Genomic DNA, 23,955 nt, shown 5'->3' with positions numbered 1-23,955 from the left:
GCCGGGCCTGCGCGGGGAGCGGCTGGCGGCGAGGGGAGGCGGCGGGGCGGCTCCGCCGGGCGGCGGCGCGGTGTTGTGTGGCTGCTGGGCGACCTTCCTCCTCGGGGGCCTCTGACAGCTCTGCGGGTGCCTGTTTGCAGGGGGTGTCTGTGCGGAGAAGGAGCGGAGACGTGTTGGAGACCTGTAGGGTCTGATTTTATTTTATTTATTTTATTTTTCTCTCTCCTTTAGCGCTGGTTTCTCTTGCAGATGTTGCTGCAGGTGGGGGCAGAGGGAGCAGTGTGATTGCCTGGGATCTTGGGGCGTCTCTCTCTTCACCTTGCAGTTCCTGCTCCAGCGCTGCTGTTGCTAAAGACTTTTGTAACTATCGACTCAAGTGCGGTTTCGATGGAAAATGAAGGTAAAGGTCTCATCAGAGTCACTGACTTCATTGGAGCTAAGAGGATTTTTGCATGCGATTTGGTGACAACTCCTGCTGGTGCGTGTGTGTGCTTTACCATTCCAGGGGTTTACAGGGTTGCTTTCATGTGTTCATCTCATGGCAAGGATTTTGTTCTGCAGTCTGTAGCTTGTGAATTGTAGGACTGTCTTTTTTTTCTTTATTTGTGCTGCTGCTTGTTGGACTAAATTGGCCAGGGTTTGAATGTAGTTTTGATGTTTTATTTTAGGGTGCTGTATGCATTTGGAATATACCTTCTTGTGTTATTTATATAGGTGTTTCTGAACATTACTTCTTCCTTATTTGCTTAGATTATATGCCTTTGTTAAATCCAGCGTTTTGGAGTGAAGCTGAGAAGCTTTAGTTGTGTTTTGTGTTGAAATCTTTTTTAGCACATATTCTTTATTCTTAAAAATCACTTAACTTTGTTCTCTTGGATTGTTTTTAGTTAAAAAGTGGCACAGAAGTTTCAGGTTGTACTATTTGAGAGATCCAGTATAAAGTTGTACACAATTTATGCTGAAAGAAGTTGCTGTGTTGTGCTTTTTCGACTAGTTCAGGAATGATTTAGTCCAGAGAGTTAATTCATTTTTTTCATGTTGGGCTTCAGTCTGTGTTCTAGGAACCCTGAAAGTCCCTTTGCCTTATTGATAGAGTGACTGTGAGCTTCACACATCTTCCTTTCTACTCAACCCTGGGTGTTGAAGAAATTTTCTCTGACATTCATTATACTTATTACTATGTATTTTTAAAGAGAACCATTCACTTCTCTCCCYCTTCCCCTTCCTCTCAGTTACAGTCAGTATTCTTTTGATATACTGTGTAGATTATTTGGTGGCTGCTGAATTTTCTTTGTGATATGTTGTTACATGACACATCCGAGCTCCTTCTCTTCCCCCCATCCTTTTGAAAGACAAGAGCTTTTTCAGTAGTTTGGCTCAAGTGGGGTTCTGGATTGAGCAGTAGTCCACAGTGGGATGGAGGAACAAAATTGTTTTTTACAGTGGATATTGTTCTGTTTTGAAATATAACTTTCTAGTCATGGAAGACAGATGTAATAATTGCAAAGTCCAGATAAAATTGGAAACTGCAGAGGTTACTTTAATTTGGCATTTCAGAATTTTTCTAACTTTAAAATAAAGGTAAAAATTTATTAATTCTATTAATCATGTCTTCTGAGAGAATCTTTGTAATAAAGAGCATGGAACTTGCCAGAAGGATTTTTTTTTTCCTTGGGAACACCTCTAGAGGGTTGATCTTCCTTTTGGGAGCATAATTAGCTGGTAGGAGTGGTGTTCATGCATTTGCGTTTCAGTCACTGAATTTTAAATAAAAGATTCCTGAATGGGCAGCACTCAGGACAGGAAAAAGCAAAACAGATATAATGCTGTTGAATAACAATGCATTTAGGAAAGAAAAGTATCTGTCAGAAACTTGTGTGCCAAAACCAAAAACCAGGAAGACTTAGTTCTCTAGTTGTATTAACAAATAAATGTGATATCCTAGATTTATAGTAAAGTTAGATATGCTAGAGTATGGCCTGTTCTATATCTTCTGAGTGGTAATATTTCGAAGATTGTGTTTCTTGAATCTTTTATGGAATAAATAAATTGTATTTAACAATGAGTGACTTTTGTATGATAGATAAAGCTATGTATTTTAAAGTTACTTCCAGGGGGAAAAATACTTCAAAAGATGATTGAATCCATATTTCAAAGGCAGAAATAATTACCATGGTTTACTGAGAGTTTTCAAAATAGGATAAATTTCTGTGGTAGGAAGAAAGCAAAACTTCATTACGAATAATAAGGTTGAGTTGGTTCTCTTAACATCTTGGCGTTCATTTGAATTACTCTTTCTTCACTCTTTTTCCTGCCATCTGTAATTAAGTGTGCTGACAAGCACATATTTACAACTGTCTACTGTCTGTTTTAGCCCTTTTCGGGGGGGGGGGGAGGGTGTTCTTCTCTTTCTATCCATTTGATATTTTGAGACAGCTAGACATCAGCAGCTTTCATATTGGAACTTTCCAGGTCCCTTGAGATGATCCTTAATGTATTTTTTCCAGGAGATAGTTAAACTGTGGAACAAAGATTCCAGTTACAGACAGAAGTTTTGTTTTTGTTGTTGTTTTCCAAAATAGACTTTAAAAGGTCTAATTTGGATATTGAGAAAGGAATGGCAGATTTTTTCCATAGTTGAAGCAGTATTCGAGGTCAGAAAGTGATAACGTGGGTTGGAAAACTGACCTTTTCCTCTGTTAATTCAGTTTTCATAAGCAGTATTGTATGTTTACTGTAAGATAACTAATGTTTTGTCCCAAGTCTGTGGTTTCTGTTTCTTGTGCTGGGATGAATTAGACAGCTAATTAAACTTTTCCCCAAAATTCATGTGTCTCATGTTAATAGGAAAGAGAGAGGATCTCCTATCATAAGAACTTAGCTCAATAGAAGTTTGACTTAGAGGAATGATATTTGTATTTTTGCTCTGAAAGATAGAATTTAGACTTCTTTCCATAAATGGAGCTTTTTTTCTTAAGCTGTAGGCAGTTGAGAGAACTTGCATTTTTTGTTTTGGGTAAAACATAACTTTGAATACAAACTAGGCTTTATAATTTTTTTTGGACCTCTCCTTAGACACTGCTGCATTTTACCTGTTTTAAATGGCTTTCTGTGATTGTAGTCGTCTTTTTCTTTAGTCAGCATTTTTTAGATTGTGACAAGTTCTTTTTTCTGCAGAGGGCTGGCTTATAGAGCCCTCTGCCTTTTTGGCAGGAAAAACAAAGAACGTAGGTTGTATTACATCAACTTTGAGCTTCTCTACTCTAAGGTTAGACTATGATTATAACTACAGATTGTTAAATAGGAGTACTGCTTTGTTACCAAGGCCTTCTGTATCATTTGTTCTCAGATCTTAAAGTGCTTAACAGAAGTTGTCAAAATAACACTTTCTCACCTGTAAAGCAGAAGATTTTCTCATGATCACGTAGAAGGCTGGTACAAAAACTTGGATCAAACTCACTGTAAATAGTAGAAACATCATGTGGTGATTCTGAAATCCTCCTTAATCTTCATGGCTTTAAGTCCAAGTTAATTTAAGCTAATCTTCAGGGAAGACTGTTAATATCAACCTGTACTGTGTTAAATTACTGTGTGGTAATTTCAGGATAGTTTTGCTAATTGGATGAATACCGAGACAGAAGTTGATGGATTTGGGGCAGGGGAAGGGAGGTACATTGGTTCTTCAAATAATCCTGCGCTAATAAAAATATAGTTTTTGTTTTTACCATGTGCTTGAAGTGTAGTTTACTTTCCTAGTGAGTTTTGTGGGTGTTTTTCTTAAATGATGAAAATGGGCTTAGTTGGAAAACTGACAAAATGAAGATCAGTGAACAGGTTATGGCTTTTGGGGCAGTGTGAGCTGCCTGGACTGATGCTTCATGGTTTAGACAGATGTAAGTACTGATGAAAGGATTGAGTGTGGATAGATGCAACTGGAAACAAAGAGGAGGGGGGGTGCCTGTGGCAACACCAACGTGAAAACAATTTAAATTGTTCCAGAGTGGTGCCATCTGTTGTTCATGAAAGTGATATCCAAAATAATCAGAATTAAATTTCTGACGGAAAATCTGTTGGAAATCTTGAAATAGGCATGGTCTTATCACAAGAGTTCACATTCCCTTTGAATTTTGGATAATTTCTTAAATAAACTAATAGATTAAACAAGAATTTTGATGTTCATGGATTACTGTTTGATACCATCTGTGACTTGGTGTGAGAAAATTAGAACCACTACACTTACACTGACAAAAAAGTGGCGTCTCTTCTGTTTAACTTGAAGGATAAGGTGAGAAAAGAGAATTCTTTTTAACCACTGTGTCTGAAGAGACTTCAGTGAAGACCTGTTCTAAAAGGTAGTTTCCTATCTGTTGCTAGTTATTTCAGTTATCATAGCGCTATCTTTTTGTCTGACATTAGAAATATAGATTGCCTTTTTAATTGAACAACCAGTGTTGCCTCCTCATGTGTTGTTTGATTAGCTGATGGAATGTTACATAGTTTCTTTCCTTTCATATTATTTTCCCTGCTGATAAAGCAGAAATGTTAATCTATAGTAATGTAGAAATTAATTAATATGAAATCTGCTTGAGTTCAGATTTCACAAAATGTGTGTTTAGGGTTTTTTTGTGTTCAGTTATTTCACTAGCTTTGTAACTCCTCTATATGGATAATCTATTGCATAATGTCTTCTTAGTGAGTTGTAAAAATAGTGCCATAAGGAAAACTCAGTTTTCAAGGTAGCTAATTTAACAAAAGAGAAACACATTTCACTTGCTTTTTTGGTGAACAGTTTGTGTGTGGTGAGAATGGTGTTGTGGGGTGCAGTTCCATAAGACTGTATGACACAGTCTTATCACTGTTGAAAGGAGGACATCCTACTCTGAGTTGTGTTCTGCTGTCTGCGTTGGCCGCCCTGGTCGCTAAATTTGTCTGTCCAGGCCCTCTTTCCCTGAGCCCCCGTTGGATTGTTTTTTGCTGAATTAGTAAATTGAATCAGCTTGTGGAGAGTTCAGTGAATGCCAGAAACGGTGAGGACGTGAACCTCTGGCAGGGACTAGAGGAGTAAGACCTCTTCCTTTTAGCATGAGCAAACCATTAGGTTGACTCAGTCTTCATGTAGTCACAGCATCAGTTTATCAGAGGGAGGCATTTTGTGATTATTGCTACCCATTGTTTAGAAAATGGAACAGGTACTAAAATGCATTTGGAAGGGATGGTTAAGAAAAAAAAAAAAGTAATACACCTATTGGTGTGACGTAATGATGTCATATAAATTCTCCCGTAGACCACACTGGAATTTTGCAAGAGTGGAATAGGTTCAAGATATGTAAGTTTTCTTAGTTGCAATATCTGCTTTTGAGCCACTGGAAGAGTTCAGGTGATATCTAATTGACACTGGTGATATCTAACTGACACATAAAATTGGTAATAGCAGTGTGGTCTGTAGAAGCTAAAAAGAATGATACAGTTACAATGCAGAAAATAGAAAAATAAAGTACAATAATCAAGGTATAAATTTGGGGCAAACATATGTTTCTAGTTATTTGTTTTGTAAACATTGTACTCTAAACAATTAGAAGGGATAAAATGGGTAATGAGTTAGCAGATGTTGACTACAGAATCTAGATTATAAAGGCTTTTAAAATATTTTTAAGTCATGAATGTTCTGCAGCAATTTTTTCTGCATACATAATTCACAGAAAAGCTTGGTGAATACACTTGCTGCTTTTTCAATTCTAATTATAAGAAAACTTATTACCATAAGTGGAGTAATTATGCAGTGACTCATGTTTGCATTTTAAAAAGAATTGACACCAGCTTGGTCCTGAGAACTGTTTTAAACAAGTAGTTCAGGATTATCTTTCATTTTACTTTTTTAGAATTTCATTTTGTCACATTATGAACTAACTGTAGAGCTGTCAAGGGTATCCAGAGTGAAGTATTAGGACATGGAGCTTCATGCATTATTTTAAACAAATTTTGAACAACAAACGGTGGGCAAATATTCTATTGGATTTTTTTTGTTTAATGCAGTTATATGGCAGCTGAGGTCTGCATGTGTCATGGATGCGTAACCAGTATCTTGGCGGGTGCTGAAATTCTCTGTTAGTATTTGCTGTTCAAGTACCATCCTTCATTTTGAGAAGCTCAGTGTTTTAAAGTGTTAGGAGATAGAAACAGACTGTTGGAGAAGAACCATATCATCTTATTTCTAAGCTTAGATCTTCTCTTTTAGAAAGTTAGCAACTATTTGGCAAGATAAATGACTGATATTTACACCCAAAGTCTTTTGGCCTTGAACTTCTGAAATGCCTCAGGTGAATCAGGACTTAACCAGAGATGTATGTTGTTTGGAGTCAAGTGAGATGTGGTCATCTGTGCTCCCTTGCTTGGGTGATGAGTTTCTGAATTTGACCCAGTGCTGTTTTATATAAAACTTCCTTTCATAAAGGTACCAGCATTGTTTGATATGTTTCAGTGAGTGCTTAGGATTCTGTATTTTTTGTTCTTCTGATAAATAAGTAATGAGTAATGTATGAAATGTTAAAGCTGATTTTTCTAGCACTCAAGGAGTTCTTAGAACAGCAAGAATCAAAACTGAATGTTTTGGTCAATATATAGTAGTCAAAGCATTCTTGGCAACTCTGATGCTAGCTCAAGGCTTTGAGCAACCAGCCTTTAAATTCGTCATCGTATATCCTCCAGAGTATATGAAAATGCTGTAAATAGTACATCTTTTGTGGTGATAAAGTTCAAAGTTTGATTATGTTTGACATTCTCAACATTCAACTGTATACTACATAAATGGGCTAAAGGGAGATGAGGCGGTTTGGACTGATGCGATGGTGGGGATTTAGTCAGAATTTCTGTTGCCATTACTCCTTAATCTACAGTACTGCACTCAGGTTAAGATATCTTTATTTTTGGGAAATGTTTTCTCTCCACCTACAGAGCAGGCATTTCTCATTCATGAGGCTTGCAGAATAACCACATGGAGTGTATACCACAATTATGGAAAAATTGCCCAGTGTTACTGTTATGCCAGCATCCTCAGTTGAACTAAATGTTTGACTTTCCTTCCTGTTTTTTAATTAAAACATTGTGAAACATCCTGAAAGAGTAAGATGCATTTCAGGCTGTTGAGACAGATATCTAGGAGAAGTGCAATATCAAGATGTTTTTAGTACTTAAATATTTTTTGGAGTTGGTCTTTGAGCTTTATGGACTCCTATAGAATGAAGTTGGATGTTAAAAGGAATGTCTTAGAACAAATGTGTTGAGATAGACTTTAGTATAATGCCTGAAGTAGGTGGGAAATGGGGATAGGTCTCTCTTAAATATTTAAGAACTTCTAAATTTAGGCAGATCCTGAGACTGTCAGGGCTGATAGCTGTAGCCAGTATTTAGATTCCTGTCTCTTAGTTGGTCAGAATTAAAAAATGTTATATACCCAGGAGTATGCTTCTGCTGTTTGGCTGATTGGCCTCAGTGAAAGCAATAAGCACTCCTTGAATACTCAAATGAATACAAGGCAGATTTTTCAGGCTCACAGGTCTGTTGAGCAAGTTGTTCTCATAAGTTGGTATTTATATTTCTCCTTGGTTAATGGGTGGTGTGTGTGCCAGAATGAATATCACCCTTTCTGTAGAGTCTTATGAAATAATACACAATAGCAAAGGGCTGAAACTGTGACCTGCAAGGATAGAAGTCTACTCTGCAAGGAGAACTCATTATTGCAAATTAATGTGTTTTTGTTTGTTTGTTTGTTTGTTTTTTCCTTCTAGCATTTTTAGAAACAGAACTCTTCTGTGTGCACTTTCTTTGATGTGGGGACTTCTGGTAAAATGTTTAAACTAAAATACTGTTGAATAGAAACAAATTTTTTTGAATATTAGAAACGAGGCTGCTGCAGCTGTTTCCCCAGAAGTGAAAAAATAGTTGCACTTTTCCAAAAGTTTCTGTTCAAATGAAGATACTACATGGTAACTTCAAAGCCTTCAAAAAGTATTTCCTATCCTGAGCAAACAGTGCCTGGTAGAAAACAAGTGGCTCATTAGTCTGTAGATTTCAACCTTGTAGGGGTGAGGGCAGTTCTTCGCAGTGGCGAAAAAGATATTCCTTTTGACAGTCAGTCTTGGAGTTTGAAGGAGTGTTGGCTCTTTACTCATTGCTCTAAGACAGTGGTGTTATTCTGATCAAAGCTAATTGAGTATTTTTCATATCTAAGTTTACAGGTTTATGAGGCATCTTTAGAGAAATTGGTAGTTGAGAATACAGGAAGATACCAGTCTTCATGATATAGTTATATGTAAAGTACAGACAATTATATCAGTGTAGTCTGCATGGATGAAGCCTCTCCAAATATAACTTCCCATTTTATTCATGTCATTAAAATGCAGATAAATTAGTTCAGAAGCCAAGAATAAGACATTTTAAAAATTGACTTTACTTAATCTAGAAATGTTATTGTAGCTTGTCTGCATTTATGGTTTGCGAGCTTGGTTGCACTGATGTAAAAAAAAAAAAAAGAGCTGTGTCTACCACCCTCAGCTACTTCCACCTACTTCTTATGTTAGTACAACTGATGAATTCCTCTTAGTTCCTGCTAAGATCAGGAGCAATTTCATGAAGGAAAATTGTGGAGGAAGTTGTGTCATAGTAATGACCATGTGGCTAATCTGTGTTCTAGGGCAGTCTGAGGGCTCTTCGTATGCTCCTCTCTGCACTGCCTTCCCTTTTGGTATCCTGCCATGCATCTGGGGTTTGCCTCTGTGAATGCAGTTGGTCTAGGAGTTATAATAGCTATTGAGCGTGCCTAATGCATTTTTTTTGTACCTGGCTTTTTCCTGTGCCTTGTCATCACTTGGTCATTGTTTCGTGACTGTGACCTGTCTTGAGGTTCTAGGAGCACCTTGCTTTCTAGAAAAATGAAGCAAAAATTGCCTTTTTCTAAAAGGCAAAGGTAGAAAAATCTAGGTGAAATAGACATTTTTAAAGTCATTGCTTAGAAAGTGACTCTCTGGGTTCACAGACATGTTACTGATCAATGTCTCATTTACGCTGAGAGTTTGAAGATGGCCCATAAGAAGGTTAAAGATCTAGATCTCCAAAATGTTTAACCGCCAGGTCCTGATGATTAGGAGAAGACTGCACTGATGCTTCAACTTTGGAACTGACAGAAAAGGGGATTACTTCTGTTCCAGGTAGACTTTTTTACTTAAAGATATGCTTCACAGCCAAGAGTCTATGCCTAGTAGGAACTGTTTCGAAAGTCCATGTGTGTGCATGCTCACACCTTTGTGCTCGTTGACAGCTAGTTAGTCTCTAGCCCTGTGAACTTTCAGGATGCCAGCCACAGCGCGGAAGAGATAAGTACTTGTCTTTTATGATGTTATGTGCACAGGTTTCTACATAAAGCTGCACTTCTGTTCCTGATGCTCAGTTTCACTGAGTGATCTGAGACACACACACATACACACACACACACCCCCCTTCTGAATTGTTCAAAACTGGAAAGGAACATGTCTGTTTTCTTTTTAATCTTAGAAAGGAGCTGAGCTTTCTAAATGTTTTGGTGTAAGTTGCACATAGTTTGATCATACAGCGAATAAGGAAATTGGAGGCTTATACGTTTCAATCTCTTATTCATTCTGTGAAACACCTTTTAATTAATATTATGCTATTAAACACTAGCGCATCTTTTTCGGTGAGGGGGGAAACGGCAGCAGCATGAAAACTATGCTGTGAAATATGTTGTCCTCCTGTCTTTTACAAGGCATAAAAACCTAATCAAAAAGACTTCCAAGACACCAGTGATGCAGCAAGATTGGCAAAAGATATATAACATTGACAGAAAATATATAACAGATTTCTAGAAAAAAGGATATTAGTATGAGCATATCACCTAAAATATGGGAATCTGCTTTCTCCTGCTTGTGTAGGTTGGTAAGGCTTTCTATCTATACAGAAAAATCAGGAAGAACCATTCTTCAAGTGGTTAACTTGTTTTGCTTTCCTGGAGAGTTCATAAAAGGTGGTTACTTTGCTCTTTAATCATCTAGATAAGGGATGTGTTTTCCATAACTGTCACAAATACAATCACTAGTATTGCTCTAACAGGATTCCCATTATTTCTGTTTGCAGATTACTACTCTGTATGCTGCAGGTTTGAAACACCACTGTTGTTGATGCCATGTTCTATAGTTTCTCCCTGTGAAATGCGCAGTGATAATTCATTGTGTTGAAGGTGAATGATCACGTAACTGTTAATAATAGTCCTGGGTATTGGGAGGTTGTAGTCGTGATCTCAAAGAATGTAAGAAGAAAGTGGAAAAGGATTTAACGTCTCCAGGGAAGCGAAAGATCTGAAGACTGTCATTCTAAAACTGTGGGGTGAGAATGAGCTTTCTTTGCTGCCATTTGAAATGTTAAATAAGTGACTACTTGTCTTATTTTGTAGGGTTGGCATCTCTGGTGACCATATTCTCCAGGGTATGGTTGTCCAGTGGCCCACAAATTTATAAGTTCAGAGAACTCCTTATGAAGTGTTAAGGGAGCTAAATAATGCTTTTTGTGAAACATGGGAAGGTAAATCAAAAATGAAAGCTGAATCTTAAGGTGGGGGGAGGAGAAGGGGTTGAAAGATACTGTAGTACTCAGGTTGGCTTGAAAGGGGTTCAGTTTCAAAGGGACTGATGGGAAAGAGACTGATCAGGCTGTTCAAATGGACAGGAAGATTGAGAAGACGGTGATAGATATGGTGAACAGGCAAATATTGGAGAGCATGCCAGGTCAGTGCTGCCAGTCATCTTTCTCCACTTCCAGTTGTGCCCCAGTGATTACCAAGAACTAGCTCTGCCAGCCTGTAATTTGCCAATGAGACCTCTACTGAGGGAGGACAAACAGCTCTTTCTAAGAGTAGAGTCCCCAAACCCAAATGTTGACATGCATTTCTAATTCAGAATTCTGAAGCAGGTCATGAGAGAAAGAAAAATCAGTTTTTCTCTTCAGTTATCTCAACTAAAATTTCTGTTATGTAAATCTCTGCTTCCTTTTGTTTTTATTTTTCTCATTTTTGCACCGCCTTTGCATTTTGCACTTGTAGGTCAATTGAGTAACTACATGTAACATTTAAAGGATTTTCTATTAGCTAATTAGCCAAAGTGTTTTGGTCACAAGATTGTCTAAAAGTAGGTTTTGCTATGACAGCACTCTAAATAATTATTAGAGCAATCTCAGTGAGCGTAGGTCGTGCCATTGCATTCAGTGAGCAGTTACAGCTAAAATTTCCCGTTGTTTTAAAAAACATAAAAGTATCTTAATGTCAGTGAGCCCTGCTGATTGATAATGAGCTATTCCTACTGAGCTGATAAGCAGAATGGTATATGTTAAACTGCAGAGGAATGCACAATGCTGGTCCTTGCTCTTGATTGTGTTAGAAAAAGGGTAGGCAGAATCCTGTAGCATATGGAGAAGAAGAATCTCTTTACGTTAGTGTTAACTGTTCAGGCAAACGAGATTTTTCATTAGAGAAAACAGAGGGAACTCTTAAATTCTATTAATGTAAGACTTCTAGACCTTTGCTTTAACTTTAAACGTACTTTGGGCAGAGTGCTGTGATCATATGATCAGTTTGTGTTTCTTGCCCTAGAAATGGTGTAGAGGCTGGAAGTGGTCCAGGAAAAGTCACTGCTGAGACAGCTGCTTATTTTTGTCTCTTAGCATCCTGCTGCTTCGTTCCCTGGTAGATTTAGCTGCAGGCAGAGAACAGGAAGCTGTAGTTGTAACTCCAAAAAATTGATATCTGATATAGTAAAAATTGTGAAAACTGATTTTTGGGGTAGCTTCTGCTAGATATGTTAACAGGTGTTGCAGAAATCCAGATCTCCAATGTGCAGATCGGGGCAGCAGTGTTAAAGATCTGTAGAATACTTGCTGACAATACTGAGTAAGAAATTGGTTTCTCTTCCTTTGTGAAAGTAATACATAGTAAAGGAAAAAATACTTGCTTTTATGATTATTAGGTTCCAGCAAATAGCAAGCGCTTGCTAACTAGTTTTTATTTGAGGTAAATCTATTGGTGTAACCCACTTTATACATATACACTGGAAGATGATTGTGAAGGAAACAGTGATAGTTTCTCATTATACAGTATGAATTGCATAAGTAATTGATTTTAATTGGTGGCAAAATGTTAGGTATTTGAAATTGTTCTTTTCTGAACTCTAAAGGTAGTTTAATCAACAGAGATATTGTAGAGGTTTTTGAGAAATCAGATGAGGATCCATCAGGAATTGTCTGATAGTATGTAATTTTTGCCTCGGATAAGGGAATTGGCTGAAAGAGATCTGATCCTTTATTTTTCTAGTCTTGTACCGGGTTTTCCTCTGTAGATTTTTTCATTGCATACAGTTTTTACAGTTTCCCCTAAAAGTGGGGGATGGTTTGAATGCAACACACATTCAAAATCAGTGGCTTTTTGAGTCCATCACAAAAGGTTGTCAAAATGGCTTTTTGTAGCAGAAATTCTATTGCCCTAATCAAGGGGTCTGTTTTGTTTTGTTTTTGTTTTTGCAAAAGCCTGATCTTGCTGTTTAAGAGTATTTTAACATTTGTATTTAAGGATTTTAATTTTTAAAAATATCTTTAAAGAGATTGTTACTTGACTCTCTGAAGCCCTAATTGATAATATTAGGGCAATGATCAGGCAAATGTATCCCTTTTTGGAATAGTTATTTGAGTCTAGCAACCAAATCAGTTTAAAAGGTATAGGGAAAAAGATTTTTCTCAGCACTAAAATTTGCAATGGCTGTCAGTTCGTTTCTGCCTGCTCCTGCAGGGAGTGCTCAGAAGTTTAGAGTGTTTGTTGAAAATGTGGAATGATTTTGGTTAAAAGCATGTGATCATGGGTTTGTTTTGAAATAGCACTTAGGCTGAATGGCTTTCAGCCCTAAATTCTGGAGTTCAGTAACTAATGCCCTAAATGTGGTATCTGTTTTCAATAAAAATCAAAACCGAGGACTTAGGCAGAGAAACTTTAAAGTAAGGAACATGAGCTAGTAGTTCAGCAGTATGTTTTTTACAAAAGAGGGGTGATTGTGGGAAAGTTCAGAGTAAATGGTTGGTTTGAGAAGGTATATGGTCTGAGAAAACTGAAATAAAAGTAAGGTTAAAGGAAATTGAGTGTAAACTTGTGAAGTATGAAAAATCATCATCTCCACTGGCAGTATCCTGAGAATTGAAGTGGGTAAACTTAGTATTGGTTCATGTAAGTAGGCTTATCAGCAGCCTTAACTGGATGTGTTTTTAATTGCAGAATAGGTGAATTCAGACACCAGCGTGGTCTGCAGGGAGGCAAGGTACATACTGAAGTTTCTACAAGGCAGATTGGAATGAACCCGTGCCTTCCTAGGGACTCATTGTTGTCAGCATTGAGCGCTTCATGGATGGCAGTGAAAGTAGTGGTACATTAAGCAAAGGCTTATGTGTCTGCATAAAAAACTAGAAACAGTCATGATGATGTATCACTGCCCATGAGGAAGTTTTACAGAGCTGAACATGTATCTGCCAATGTGTATTTTGTCATTTTGAACATGATATAAAGTAGGATAAAGTTGTATTATCAGTTAAGTCTTGGGTTTTTTCCACAGAATTGTTTATTTTTAGTTACAGAAAATATTTTTGTGAACTTCAGGTTGTTATTTGATAAATATGTACAAATCTGTTTTTTCTTAAGCTAACTATCAAGATTCTGGAAAGACAGTGAAGAGAAACATTATGTATTTCAAGAGAATGTGAAGTTAATGTCACTAGCATACTGAAATATGTTTATGCAAATTGTCCTATCTTTTGCAGTAATGTGACTTAGGCATCGAGTCCTAAAGTCTGTGTTCTTCCTAACCAAAATACCTGCCTTCTGCAACTATTATGGTCAGCTTAAGTTGCTTTAATATGATTTTATTTTGCAGAGGGAATATCAGCAGTGTTCTGTGAGAAACTTTAGGCATGGAGCAAATGTCAGTCCCTGTGGTCCAGAATAGTGCAAGATTGTTGGTGTTAGGGCACTTGCACGTCACTGGCTTTCATGTTTCTAGAAAACATTTATTTATAGCGTCCTTGGACTTTGTAAAAAGCCCTCTCATTAGGAATAGAATTTTACTTTTTTTCTTTTGCCCCCTCTATGTTGAGAGTAATTCGTGAGGTTCTTTTAAATTAATTCAAATACTCAGGTAAAACCATTTTATGTGTATATGTTGAAAAATAGAAATGTCCAATATTTTGTTCAACCATAGTTTGAAATATTTTGTCCCAGTTTCATGTCTCATTTGAACCATGTGAAAGTATTAGAAATGATAACTTGCTAGATAATTTTTGTAAATGTGCATGTTTAGAGCATATAATAATATATATTCACTATCTTTTAAAGAAATATTTACATCAGTGTACTTACATAAGGTTTCAATAAGTACCTACCCAATGCTAAAGCAGATTGAAGTCAGATTCTAATAATTATTCTAATAATGTGGCCACAGACTTTCCAGTTCTGGTCTTGGCTCACGTGTGTCATTAAAACGATATTAAAGAACAAAAATGAAGAACTCTGTCAGGAGCATGAGTTGCTGGACCTAGAGGCAAGGCATGGTAAGACATAGCTGAGCTCTCCCTTCCTCGGAGCCCGGCCGAGCTGCGTTGCAGCAGCTCAGCTGTCAGTCCCCTTGGCTGCAAGCTGCTGACAGCAGAGCAGAGGCCAGGGGTCCCCCCTGTCTGGAGGTCAGCAAGTGCCCGGTTAAGGTGCCATTCTTCTGCCTGTTGTCCCCCCTCCCAGGAGCCTGGACCCGTGCCCCACATCGCTGGCATCTTGCATTAGTCTCCAGACCTGCTTTCGCTGAATCCCAGTAAAGGGGCAAGTGTTGCGGTTTGCTGTTTCACCTCAGGAGTGACATGGCAAGTGTCAGTCTCTGCAGAGAGTCGCCAGATAAGTTTCTCTTAAAAGAGAAAGCCTGTGTGTTCTAACTATAGCACTTTCACTGTAGTTCATTGTTCTCTTGGGCCTGCAGGCTGAAGTCTTTATGTATTTAGGTAAGCAGCTAGAAGAACAAATATCAAGTTGGATTAATCTCAGCTATCTTATTTGAGTACAAGACAAACTGTGTGTAGTATGAAGCACATCATCATGCCTTTCTTAAGGAGATAAAAGTACTGAAATCTTATAACACATTGTTGCCATTGCAAAGTATTTATTTAAGTCTCAACATCTGTAAAGGCGATTCAAAACCACTATTGTCTTTTATAAAAGCATAAAAACACCTATTCAAATTCTGCGCAAGTGTAATAGTAAAAACGTGTGTGGTGTGTAAGTTTACATTTTAAGTGTTTTCCAGTTAACAAAAGGGCAAAAAAAAAGGATAGGCAAGATCTGAATTATTAATTGTGGGTGTGGTGAAGAGTATAGTAAATTAGTGTGAGGGTAACGGAGGGAAGGAAGAAATATCATTTCAGCTTCTCAAATCTAATAAGCAAAAACTCTAATTTCTTCAGTTTCATTAAATATCAAAGCATTGCTGAGCTCTGCTACTGATATTTTTTTCCTAATATGCTGTTCTGCAGTGGACAATTTTCCTTTTCCTAAAATTACAAGAAAACATTTTTTGTGGTGTTGACTTGAAACTTTTGTACTGTAGTCAAGTTTTATGACTTTGCTTATGTCTGTGCTCTTGTTCATGCTCTTCTTAAAGTTGTTTCTCCTTTCTTTGTCAGCAGGAACTAGGCCTGCTTAAACTGTAGCTTGGTGAGTAGAAAGTAGGAGCAAGGAGTGACATTTATCTGGAGTGATTATTTTCTCACCAGGTGTTAACAGAAATGAGCTACAGGATTGTGAATATTCATAACTGTTAGGATATCTGCCATCACTTTATATGTTATTGCAGAAAGTGTCTTCTAAGTTGCTTATCCAGACCTTTATTTATTACTGCAGATGGTATTGCATAAAAATAAGCTGAAAACAATGCAAATTACTATTGAAAAATATCTTTTAATGGCATTAGTACAGCATCACTCTGGTATGTATTGTTTGATATGAAATGTTAGTGCTTCCCTTCCTTAAGAACTTTGGTTTTGTTTCTTAGGTTGCACGTCTTCAACAAATCCCTGATGGTGACAATGAGACAATGATTCCTGTACTGTCTTCAAAAAAAGCAAGTGAATTGCCAGTTGATGAAGTTGCAAGCATTCTGCAAGTAAGTGATTTTGCATCTTTTACATGACTGTACTTGTTACCAAATGATGTTTGATATTTCTCGAGGACAGATCTTTTTCTTAAAGAGAAGCCCATGCATTATCATGCAGCTTGATATTAACTGTTGGCTACTTCTAAATGCATGTTGTTTTTTAAATTGTTACTTGAAATGCTCTAATGCTTTTGAGAAAATTGGGTATTTTGTGGGGGAGAGTATGATTCGACTTGAAAATGTTTGGTTTTCTGTATGTTTTGAAGATTGCTTTTTATTAATAAAACTCTTAGAGTCAATTCTTCCTATAAACTTTTTTCCTGTTTTTCATAGCTATTGCCTCAGTTTTTCTATGGATTCTTTAATATATTTTGGCAGCCTCTATCTTAAGTGGGGGAACAGGATTAAAAAAGCTACCCATCGGCAGATTTACAAACCGTTGAATCTGTGTTGATTTCCCAGATAGATGGTCCTTTTTGTTGTTTCCTGTATGCTTGACTACCTGAACAATACACCATGGTAAATGCTTGCCACTGACAACCCAAGACTTTGAGGCTATTGCTTTCATTTGACTAACTGAACTCCTGACATAATCCTCAAGAGTTTGAACTGTGCCTACGGTTTGGCTTGCTGAAGAGATTTCTGCAGGGAAGATCAGCAGTCATTTAGAGCTTTGAAACAGCATCTGCTTCTGCATTGCTTCTGTGAATATTTTGTTGAATCTGTTATATACTGGCAAACCTAGTTTTAAAATAATCATTAGCTAGCTTTTATTCTCATACACACATTAGTACCAAGCTTGTCTTTCTGATCTTTTATAATCTAAGGTGATATATTTTGGTGTTGGAATTTTGTATGAAATACAGCCTATCAGTATTATCATTGACTGTGTACTATTCTTTGTGTATTTTAATAGGCTAATCTTCAACATGGCTTAAAAAACTGTGAAGTTTGTCATAGACGGGCATTCCATGGATGGAATGAATTTGATATTAGTGAAGATGAACCACTGTGGAAAAAATATATTTCCCAGGTGAAGATTTTCGTCCTTTCTTCTTTTGTTTTAACACAGTGGCTCTCTAATATGTTAAACATGTATCTTTAAATACATTTTCCTCTCTATTAGTTTTCATGTGCATGAACATATTCTGATAACAAAGTGGGTAAGCTCTACTAGAATGATGAGTTATGACTTCTGTGATTTATATCTAATTTACCTATTGCAAAAGTTTTTTAGATTCATGTCAGTGTTTTAATTACATGATTTGTCCTTGAGTATATATTCATAACTAGAATGTTGCTGTTTGTAACTAGTGTGAGGGCAAGAGAAGCAGAATAAAGTTCCCTGTAGGCAAAGGCTTGAGCATGAGCTGCCCTCTGTTGTCAGTCGTAAATGCATATGACTGAATGTTGGTTTGTGTTTGACTGGAACATAAAGTACAATTACCTTGATGGATCAAAGGGAATTTTAAAAAGCAAAACCACTGCCTTTGAAGTGAGGGTGAGGATGAGGCCAGCCTTGATTGTGGTGTTAAGCTGAACTGGCAAAACTCAAGTGTTAAATTTCTTCCTATTGAGCTTGGCTTGTTATATATGTAAGCCAGTGCAGCTTCTCTGAATGATGGGGAAATGTGACTTCTTTCCTGAATCTGCTGTACCAAGTATGGCAACTTTCACACAGTTTTTTTTTTTTTTTTTAATGAACTTACAATATTAAACATTTTGGTCAATATTTTCTGTAACTTGTCTGAGCAGCAGTACAATTAAGTTCTAAATTAAACCCTGAAGTAATAGATGGTTAATTCTGGAGAAACAGTTTTGCATGAAGTGACTGTGGAGATATATTCAGCTCTCTGCTGATGACAGGAGTGGGAACATCATTATATATTGCTATCTTCTGGCATTAATGCTTTTATTTTTCCATGGCTAGTGTCAATTAGTCAAGTACATCAGAACACTTCTAAAATAGGTTATCCAAGCCTATTTAAGTAGGGTTTGTTAAGATATGTATTTGCTGTAAATGTGCTTATCATATGTGCTCATAGAATGTCCTTCTATTTAGAGTGTAGGAATGTTCATAAAAAAAATTTTTTTTTAATTAAAAATTAACTGTGTTGGCAACCAGCTGTTATGTAAAAGCAAGATTCTTTGTCACTTTACCCTTAAAAATCTAAACTAAGTGTATGATTTAACAGGAAGGCTTGTATCTTGGGGGCGGGGGGGAAGGAGAACCCAAAAAACAAAAAAACCCCCAAGGAAATATGAATTGAAAGTTACAAAACCTATTGCCGCCTTGATAATGATAAGTTGCTGGGAACAAGTTCTGCCTCTTATCTCAAGGACATTCTGGATTTTTTTTGTGTTGAAATGCAGTACAAACAAGTACAGAAAATAATTTATTTTCTTCACCTTGAGAGAATACAAATCAAGAAATGTAAGAAACAGTTTTCTCCTGATATATATTGAATATGGTTCATTCAGGATCTTTAATATTTAAAAAAAGCAAGCTTGTTTAAGTAAAATCTGTGAAATAACTGTACAGAGTCAGATTTCTTGTACTGATGGCTTAGATTTTAATTACAGAATAATCCCTCAAATGCAGCAGATCAAATGTGCTTTGAGGGAGAGGTAAAATGGTCATTCTGTCTGAAAATTGCTTAATTACTGTTCTGTTTCCTTTCAGTTTAAAAATCCCCTTATTATGCTTCTCCTGGCATCTGCTGTCATCAGTGTTTTAATGCATCAATTTGATGATGCTGTCAGTATCACTGTGGTAAGGAACTAAAATTTATCTTCTTTGAGAGTACTTCTTGAGAATGGATGTCCACACATTAACATTCGCAGAATGCTAATGTAGGATAGTATCATTTGATTCTAATTTATACTAGCATTAAATCAGTTGTTAAGCATATGACTGGATTTTGTTTATTCTTGACTGATAACAATAATACATACCAAAATAAATATTACATTAACTAACAGTTGAGTTACATATTTAGTCTTTCATTGATGGTTGAAGCATCAGTAGTTTGTTTCAAGAAGCAGTTTTTGGTGTCTTCTAATTTTTATCTTAAATTATGGATTAAATTAAAATTGTAACCAGCATAAGTTCCTTTAAAGATGTAGTCCTTTTAATTATGATGAAGAAAAGTGGACTGCCTAGAAATAGCAGAAGACAGAACCTGAAATAATGAATTTTGTAGGAATTTGCAGTTAAATATCCTGTTAAACTAGTGAGCAAATAAAGTACCGCTAAACGTTTGTCAATACAAATGATGCTGAGAAGAAAATGATCCCTTTAGCCTTTCGGGGGAAAAGATAATAGCGAAGAATTGGGAAGCCCGTATGATCAGAAGCAAGCTTGAGAAGAATGTAATTGAGCTGGTTTTTGTCTTGGCCGACCTCCTTGCTGTGTATGCTGAGGAGTTTTACTTCTGTAGTTAAGGTAACTGGAGCTTTGCTCCTAGCCCCTCTTATTCTTTAGAAATGTTAGCTTTCTCTGGTGGAGAAACCATGCAGTTTCTCTAAGTAAAACCATGCAATTTTGAATTTGAGTATAGTGTTTGGAATGTTCTGTCGTGTTAAGAAATGTATTTAATTGTTGCTGTGGCTTAAAGTTGAATTATTTCCTGTTTGGTTTCCTCCTTGGTTAGTGCTACTAAGTCTATTATTTCTTATCCCTCTTGAGCAAGGCAATGAAAAGAGAAGACCACAGTTAGTATAAGAGAGCCATAATTTCTCTATTTTGTGCCACAACTTAAGGAGGGTGCTTTAGTAGTCTCATGAACTTTGGTGTCTAAAAATACAGAGAATAAGTGCAGTTGAGTTAAAGTTCATTAACTCTGTGGGTTTGTTTTGTTTTGTTTTTCCTGTGTCTTCTGGTTAAGCCACCATTTAGTCTTGTCGTTGTTAATGCCCGTTTGTTTTTTTTTGTCAGCTAGTGAAGTTTCGTTTTAGTTTCCTTTCAGATGATGGTGCATTTTTCCTGTCGCTGTATGTTTGTGCGCAGAGCCTTAGCAATAAAAGTGATATGCTGTTGAAGATTAATCTAATATAAATGTATTTTAAAGCTGTGTGATGAACTGGACTAGAGAACTGATTCAGGTTAAAAATTACATGTCTTTTCCCATTTGAGGGATACTGATTTCTTGATGCAAACCATTTCACATACACACAAACTCAGAGACTGACATGAGGCCAAGAATACATGGCTGTGGCAGGTAGTGTGAACTGTAGAAAGAAAGTAACATTACCCCTGAAAGAAATGTGTGTGTAACCATGGTGAAAACATGCTGTGGAAAGATGGAAAATATATAGTTATTAACTACTATTCATTTGGTAAGGCTAATGTTAGTGTCACAAACAAGGCAGACTTGTTGGTTTTGTCCTTTGGATTATTCAAGAATTTTGCAAAAGAAAGTTTTCTCTTGCGAAATGATCATATCTTGATGATTTTTTTAGTAATTACAATGTGTACTTTAAAAGCTTAATTACGGATTTTGTACTTTTAGTATACACTTGTATCTGTAAGATATCTGTAAGAAATGAGTGTAACAAAACTCAATCTGAGACTCTATAGAAGGGGAAGATGATACTTCAAACAAAAACTGATCTCGGTCACATTCATTTTCTAATAGATTCTAATAGCTCACTCACTGTCACATCACATGCTCGCCAGCCCCATGATGTTTATGTTGAAGTGCCTGTGTGCGGCCAGGATGGCTTGCAGGGGAGAAGTGAAGGCTTGCTATTCAGTCCTAATTAATTTTCTCACCAGTGAGGTACTGGTGTGGGKTTTTTTTGTTTGTTTGTTTGTTTTTTCTTTTATAGCCTTTTTGTTTGGGATCTTGGCTGTTTGGGGTCTTCTGTCTCAGTGTCTTGTCTCAGTCCTCTGGAGTTTTGGACAGAGTCTCCTTGTTCTTTTCTTTTCCTTATGTGGATGTTTTATGGCTCCAGTCCTGTTCTTCATCTCACTACCCTATTTCTAGTCTTGACACGGGGGGGGATCTTAACCTTTCTGAATCTGATTATTTGAATGAAGCTGTGTCTCTGATGCTCGGTAGCAGTTAACGCATCATTCCTTTAACCCTTGTTCTGTTGTTTCATTTAATATTTTTGCCCTCACACTTTCATACTTCGCTCAGACCAATGTTTTTATTTTGGTTGCAGATCTCTGCTGCTCTGTTTTGCTCATCTTTTAGAAATGCAGATCAGAGGTTATTTCCCAATCAGTAGAACCTTTTCTTCAAAATCAGTATTTACTTATGAATTTTATTTTTTTATTCAGGTTCTTGGAAGTTGCTAGTGCAGATGTAAAAGACTTTTTGTTTTTTAAGAAACTTGAGGGAAATATCCAGTGATTTTGAAAATGAGAAAATATGTTTCCAAACCATATTGTTAATGCATGCTAACAAATATGATTAAGCAAAAGCAAATATGATCACTTTAATGGCTATTTGGAATTCTTTTATCTTACCTGCTTTGTTTTCTTGCAGGCAATAGTCATTGTTGTTACGGTTGCCTTTGTTCAGGTAAGACATCTGTTGTCCAAACAAGATTAGTGCTTTTATATAAACTCTTTTATTTAATAAAAGACTGAAGTAGTTGTTCTGATGCATTGTGCAGCTGTGAATGGTTGAGTAAAGYGCTCTGTGCTTTGATCCAAGCCTTTTGCCTTTTCTAAAGCGCATGATTTGTACTGCTTTAGCTACAGTGACATTTATGCATCCATATGAGTATTATAGTCAACCATAAAAGAGTACTTGTATAGAACACTCAGATTAAACAGTGTTGAACTACTCTTAAATATTTCATTTCACAGCAAATAGATTTTAAATGTGTGGCTCTGGCTGCGATTTTGTATGGAAACTTTACAAAATAAGTTCTTTCAGTCATTTTCTAAGCCATAAAGAAGTTGTTTTCATTCTATAAATAGCCAGCCTTAATACTCAGTATATAAACAAAAATTGCTTTGTGTTTGTGCTCAGTATCTTTCTTTAATTTTGTAATCTGCTTTTTGAGGTTTGAGATAAGTTATACTACCTTATTTCTCCAGGGCTTAAGAGTATGAACACAGTATTTTTGGTACTGCTGACATGCAGTAACTTGCTAAACTGTGGAACTTGATCATGTCTGAGCCATGAGTTAGAAGCATTACTGCAAGTATTAAAAGGCCTGAGGGAAAATGGGAAGAACCTTTGTTAACCTTAAGAAATGCATGTAGGCAAATTCTTAAATTTGTAAAATTCTTAATGTTTGAACCGTATTTGTTGTTTAAAGTATCTAATACGGAACTGTTGAATGGCATCCCTTAATGATTCTTTGGAATGTTACCTTAAGACAAATTACTAATAAGACAGATTTCAGTAGATGCGGATTTATCTTAGTGTTGTTTAATTTTTGCCTGTTTTAAAAACATTCTGTGCTTTAATTGTGCGTTTTACTGTGTCTGCAGGAGTACAGATCAGAAAAATCTCTTGAAGAGCTTAGTAAACTTGTGCCTCCAGAATGCCATTGGTATGGAATTGTCTGTTCCTTCAGTCCTAAATTAAGTAGTGTTAAATTTAATCTGAATCGAGTAGGTTCTTCAAAAACTTACCACTTTGATATCAAGTTGTTATACTGACTTAAAACATGTTTTGCTTGGAGCCTAAAATATTATTCCACCACGTTGCCTGTTGAACTTTTCAGATGACATTACTGATGTAACTTAAGTAGCAAAACAGAAATCTTATTTGGTTGACTTCTAAAACCAGTAACATTGCAATATGTAGTCAACACTTTGAAAGCTTTTCTCAGACAAAATGCCAGAGAAGACATTCTTATGCACTTTGACTTCATGTTTTCACCTACAGCGTACGAGAAGGTAGGGTGGAACATACGCTTGCAAGAGATTTAGTCCCAGGTGATACAGTCTGCCTGTCAGTTGGAGACAGAGTCCCGGCTGATCTACGATTATTTGAGGTATATACCTAATATACTGTTTTAACATTTAATAACTTCTCTTTCCCTCTGTCCCATAAAAACAAAAGATGGCCACTGATTATTGAACAACAGTAAGTATTATTGTTCGGAACTCACAACTATTTAACTATTTTAATAGAAATTTCAAAGTAATTCAGTTTCCAAATGTAATTGCTTTGAAAATCCTCACTTATAACAATATTTGTGGTTCCTGAATGTAGGAAATGACAGAGCAGGATTTTTTGCAACTGTCTCAGATCTTGTTGAATTTTATGTATGTTATGCATTCTTGAAATTTTGGCTTGAAGAATACTTTTAAATGTTAAAGAAGTTACAAAATGATCATTTTCAGTCTGAATTATGTGACATCTGGCTGCTGTTTGCAGCTGATTTTGAATCTTTACTTGCGTTAATCTTTAGGGTATAATTTCACTGTTCTCTGATAATGGAATATTAAAATAAATACTTGTGAAATAGTGCCAATGTAATCTTTTTCTCTCTAAGTCTTCTAGTTTACCAAATATTTGACTAATAACATTAGCACTGCTGGAAGTGTCTGAGTGGAAGCAATAGCACTATAAACAGTACTTGCAAATTCTCCAAAAACAAAGTGGAATATGTATTCCTCTTAACTTTGATTTTGGCTAAAGAATATCACGTTGCTTTTCTATCAAATTTTGGGCATCCTGTGGATGATGATGTATCTGGGCCATTGTGTTAAAGTAATTTCAGGACAAGCTGAGCTGAATTTCTTGGAAGCACCCAC

At 36.5% G+C, this 23,955-nt stretch overlaps 1 protein-coding gene across 6 annotated transcripts in view; it reads left to right on the top strand.

Annotated features, from left to right (window-relative positions):
- The first annotated feature begins 89 nt into the window (after positions 1-89).
- The window catches only part of ATP2C1 (ATPase secretory pathway Ca2+ transporting 1), a 51,349-nt gene continuing 27,483 nt past the window's right edge, over positions 90-23,955 (top strand). Inside the window, exons 1-8 of one of the 6 annotated variants that reach the window (XM_026064924.1) lie at positions 97-400; positions 14,825-14,943; positions 16,125-16,235; positions 17,143-17,259; positions 18,910-18,999; positions 21,722-21,757; positions 22,681-22,742; positions 23,081-23,189. In XM_026064924.1, the coding sequence (XP_025920709.1) occupies positions 14,941-14,943; positions 16,125-16,235; positions 17,143-17,259; positions 18,910-18,999; positions 21,722-21,757; positions 22,681-22,742; positions 23,081-23,189 (528 nt within the window). In that variant the 5' untranslated portion in view covers positions 97-400; positions 14,825-14,940. Of the gene's footprint in view, positions 479-14,540; positions 14,641-14,824; positions 14,944-16,124; positions 16,236-17,142; positions 17,260-18,909; positions 19,000-21,721; positions 21,758-22,680; positions 22,743-23,080; positions 23,190-23,955 lie in introns of those variants that run through there. The other 5 variants (XM_026064913.1, XM_026064950.1, XM_026064945.1 and 2 more) reach the window with 5 other exon arrangements.

This window comes from Apteryx rowi, unplaced genomic scaffold (assembly GCF_003343035.1).
Source record: "Apteryx rowi isolate R43461 unplaced genomic scaffold, aptRow1 scaffold_1019, whole genome shotgun sequence".
NCBI classification, from domain to species: Eukaryota; Metazoa; Chordata; class Aves; order Apterygiformes; family Apterygidae; genus Apteryx; species Apteryx rowi.
The sequence above is the reverse complement of the archived record's forward strand: the minus strand, read 5'-3'. Positions and strand labels throughout refer to the sequence as shown.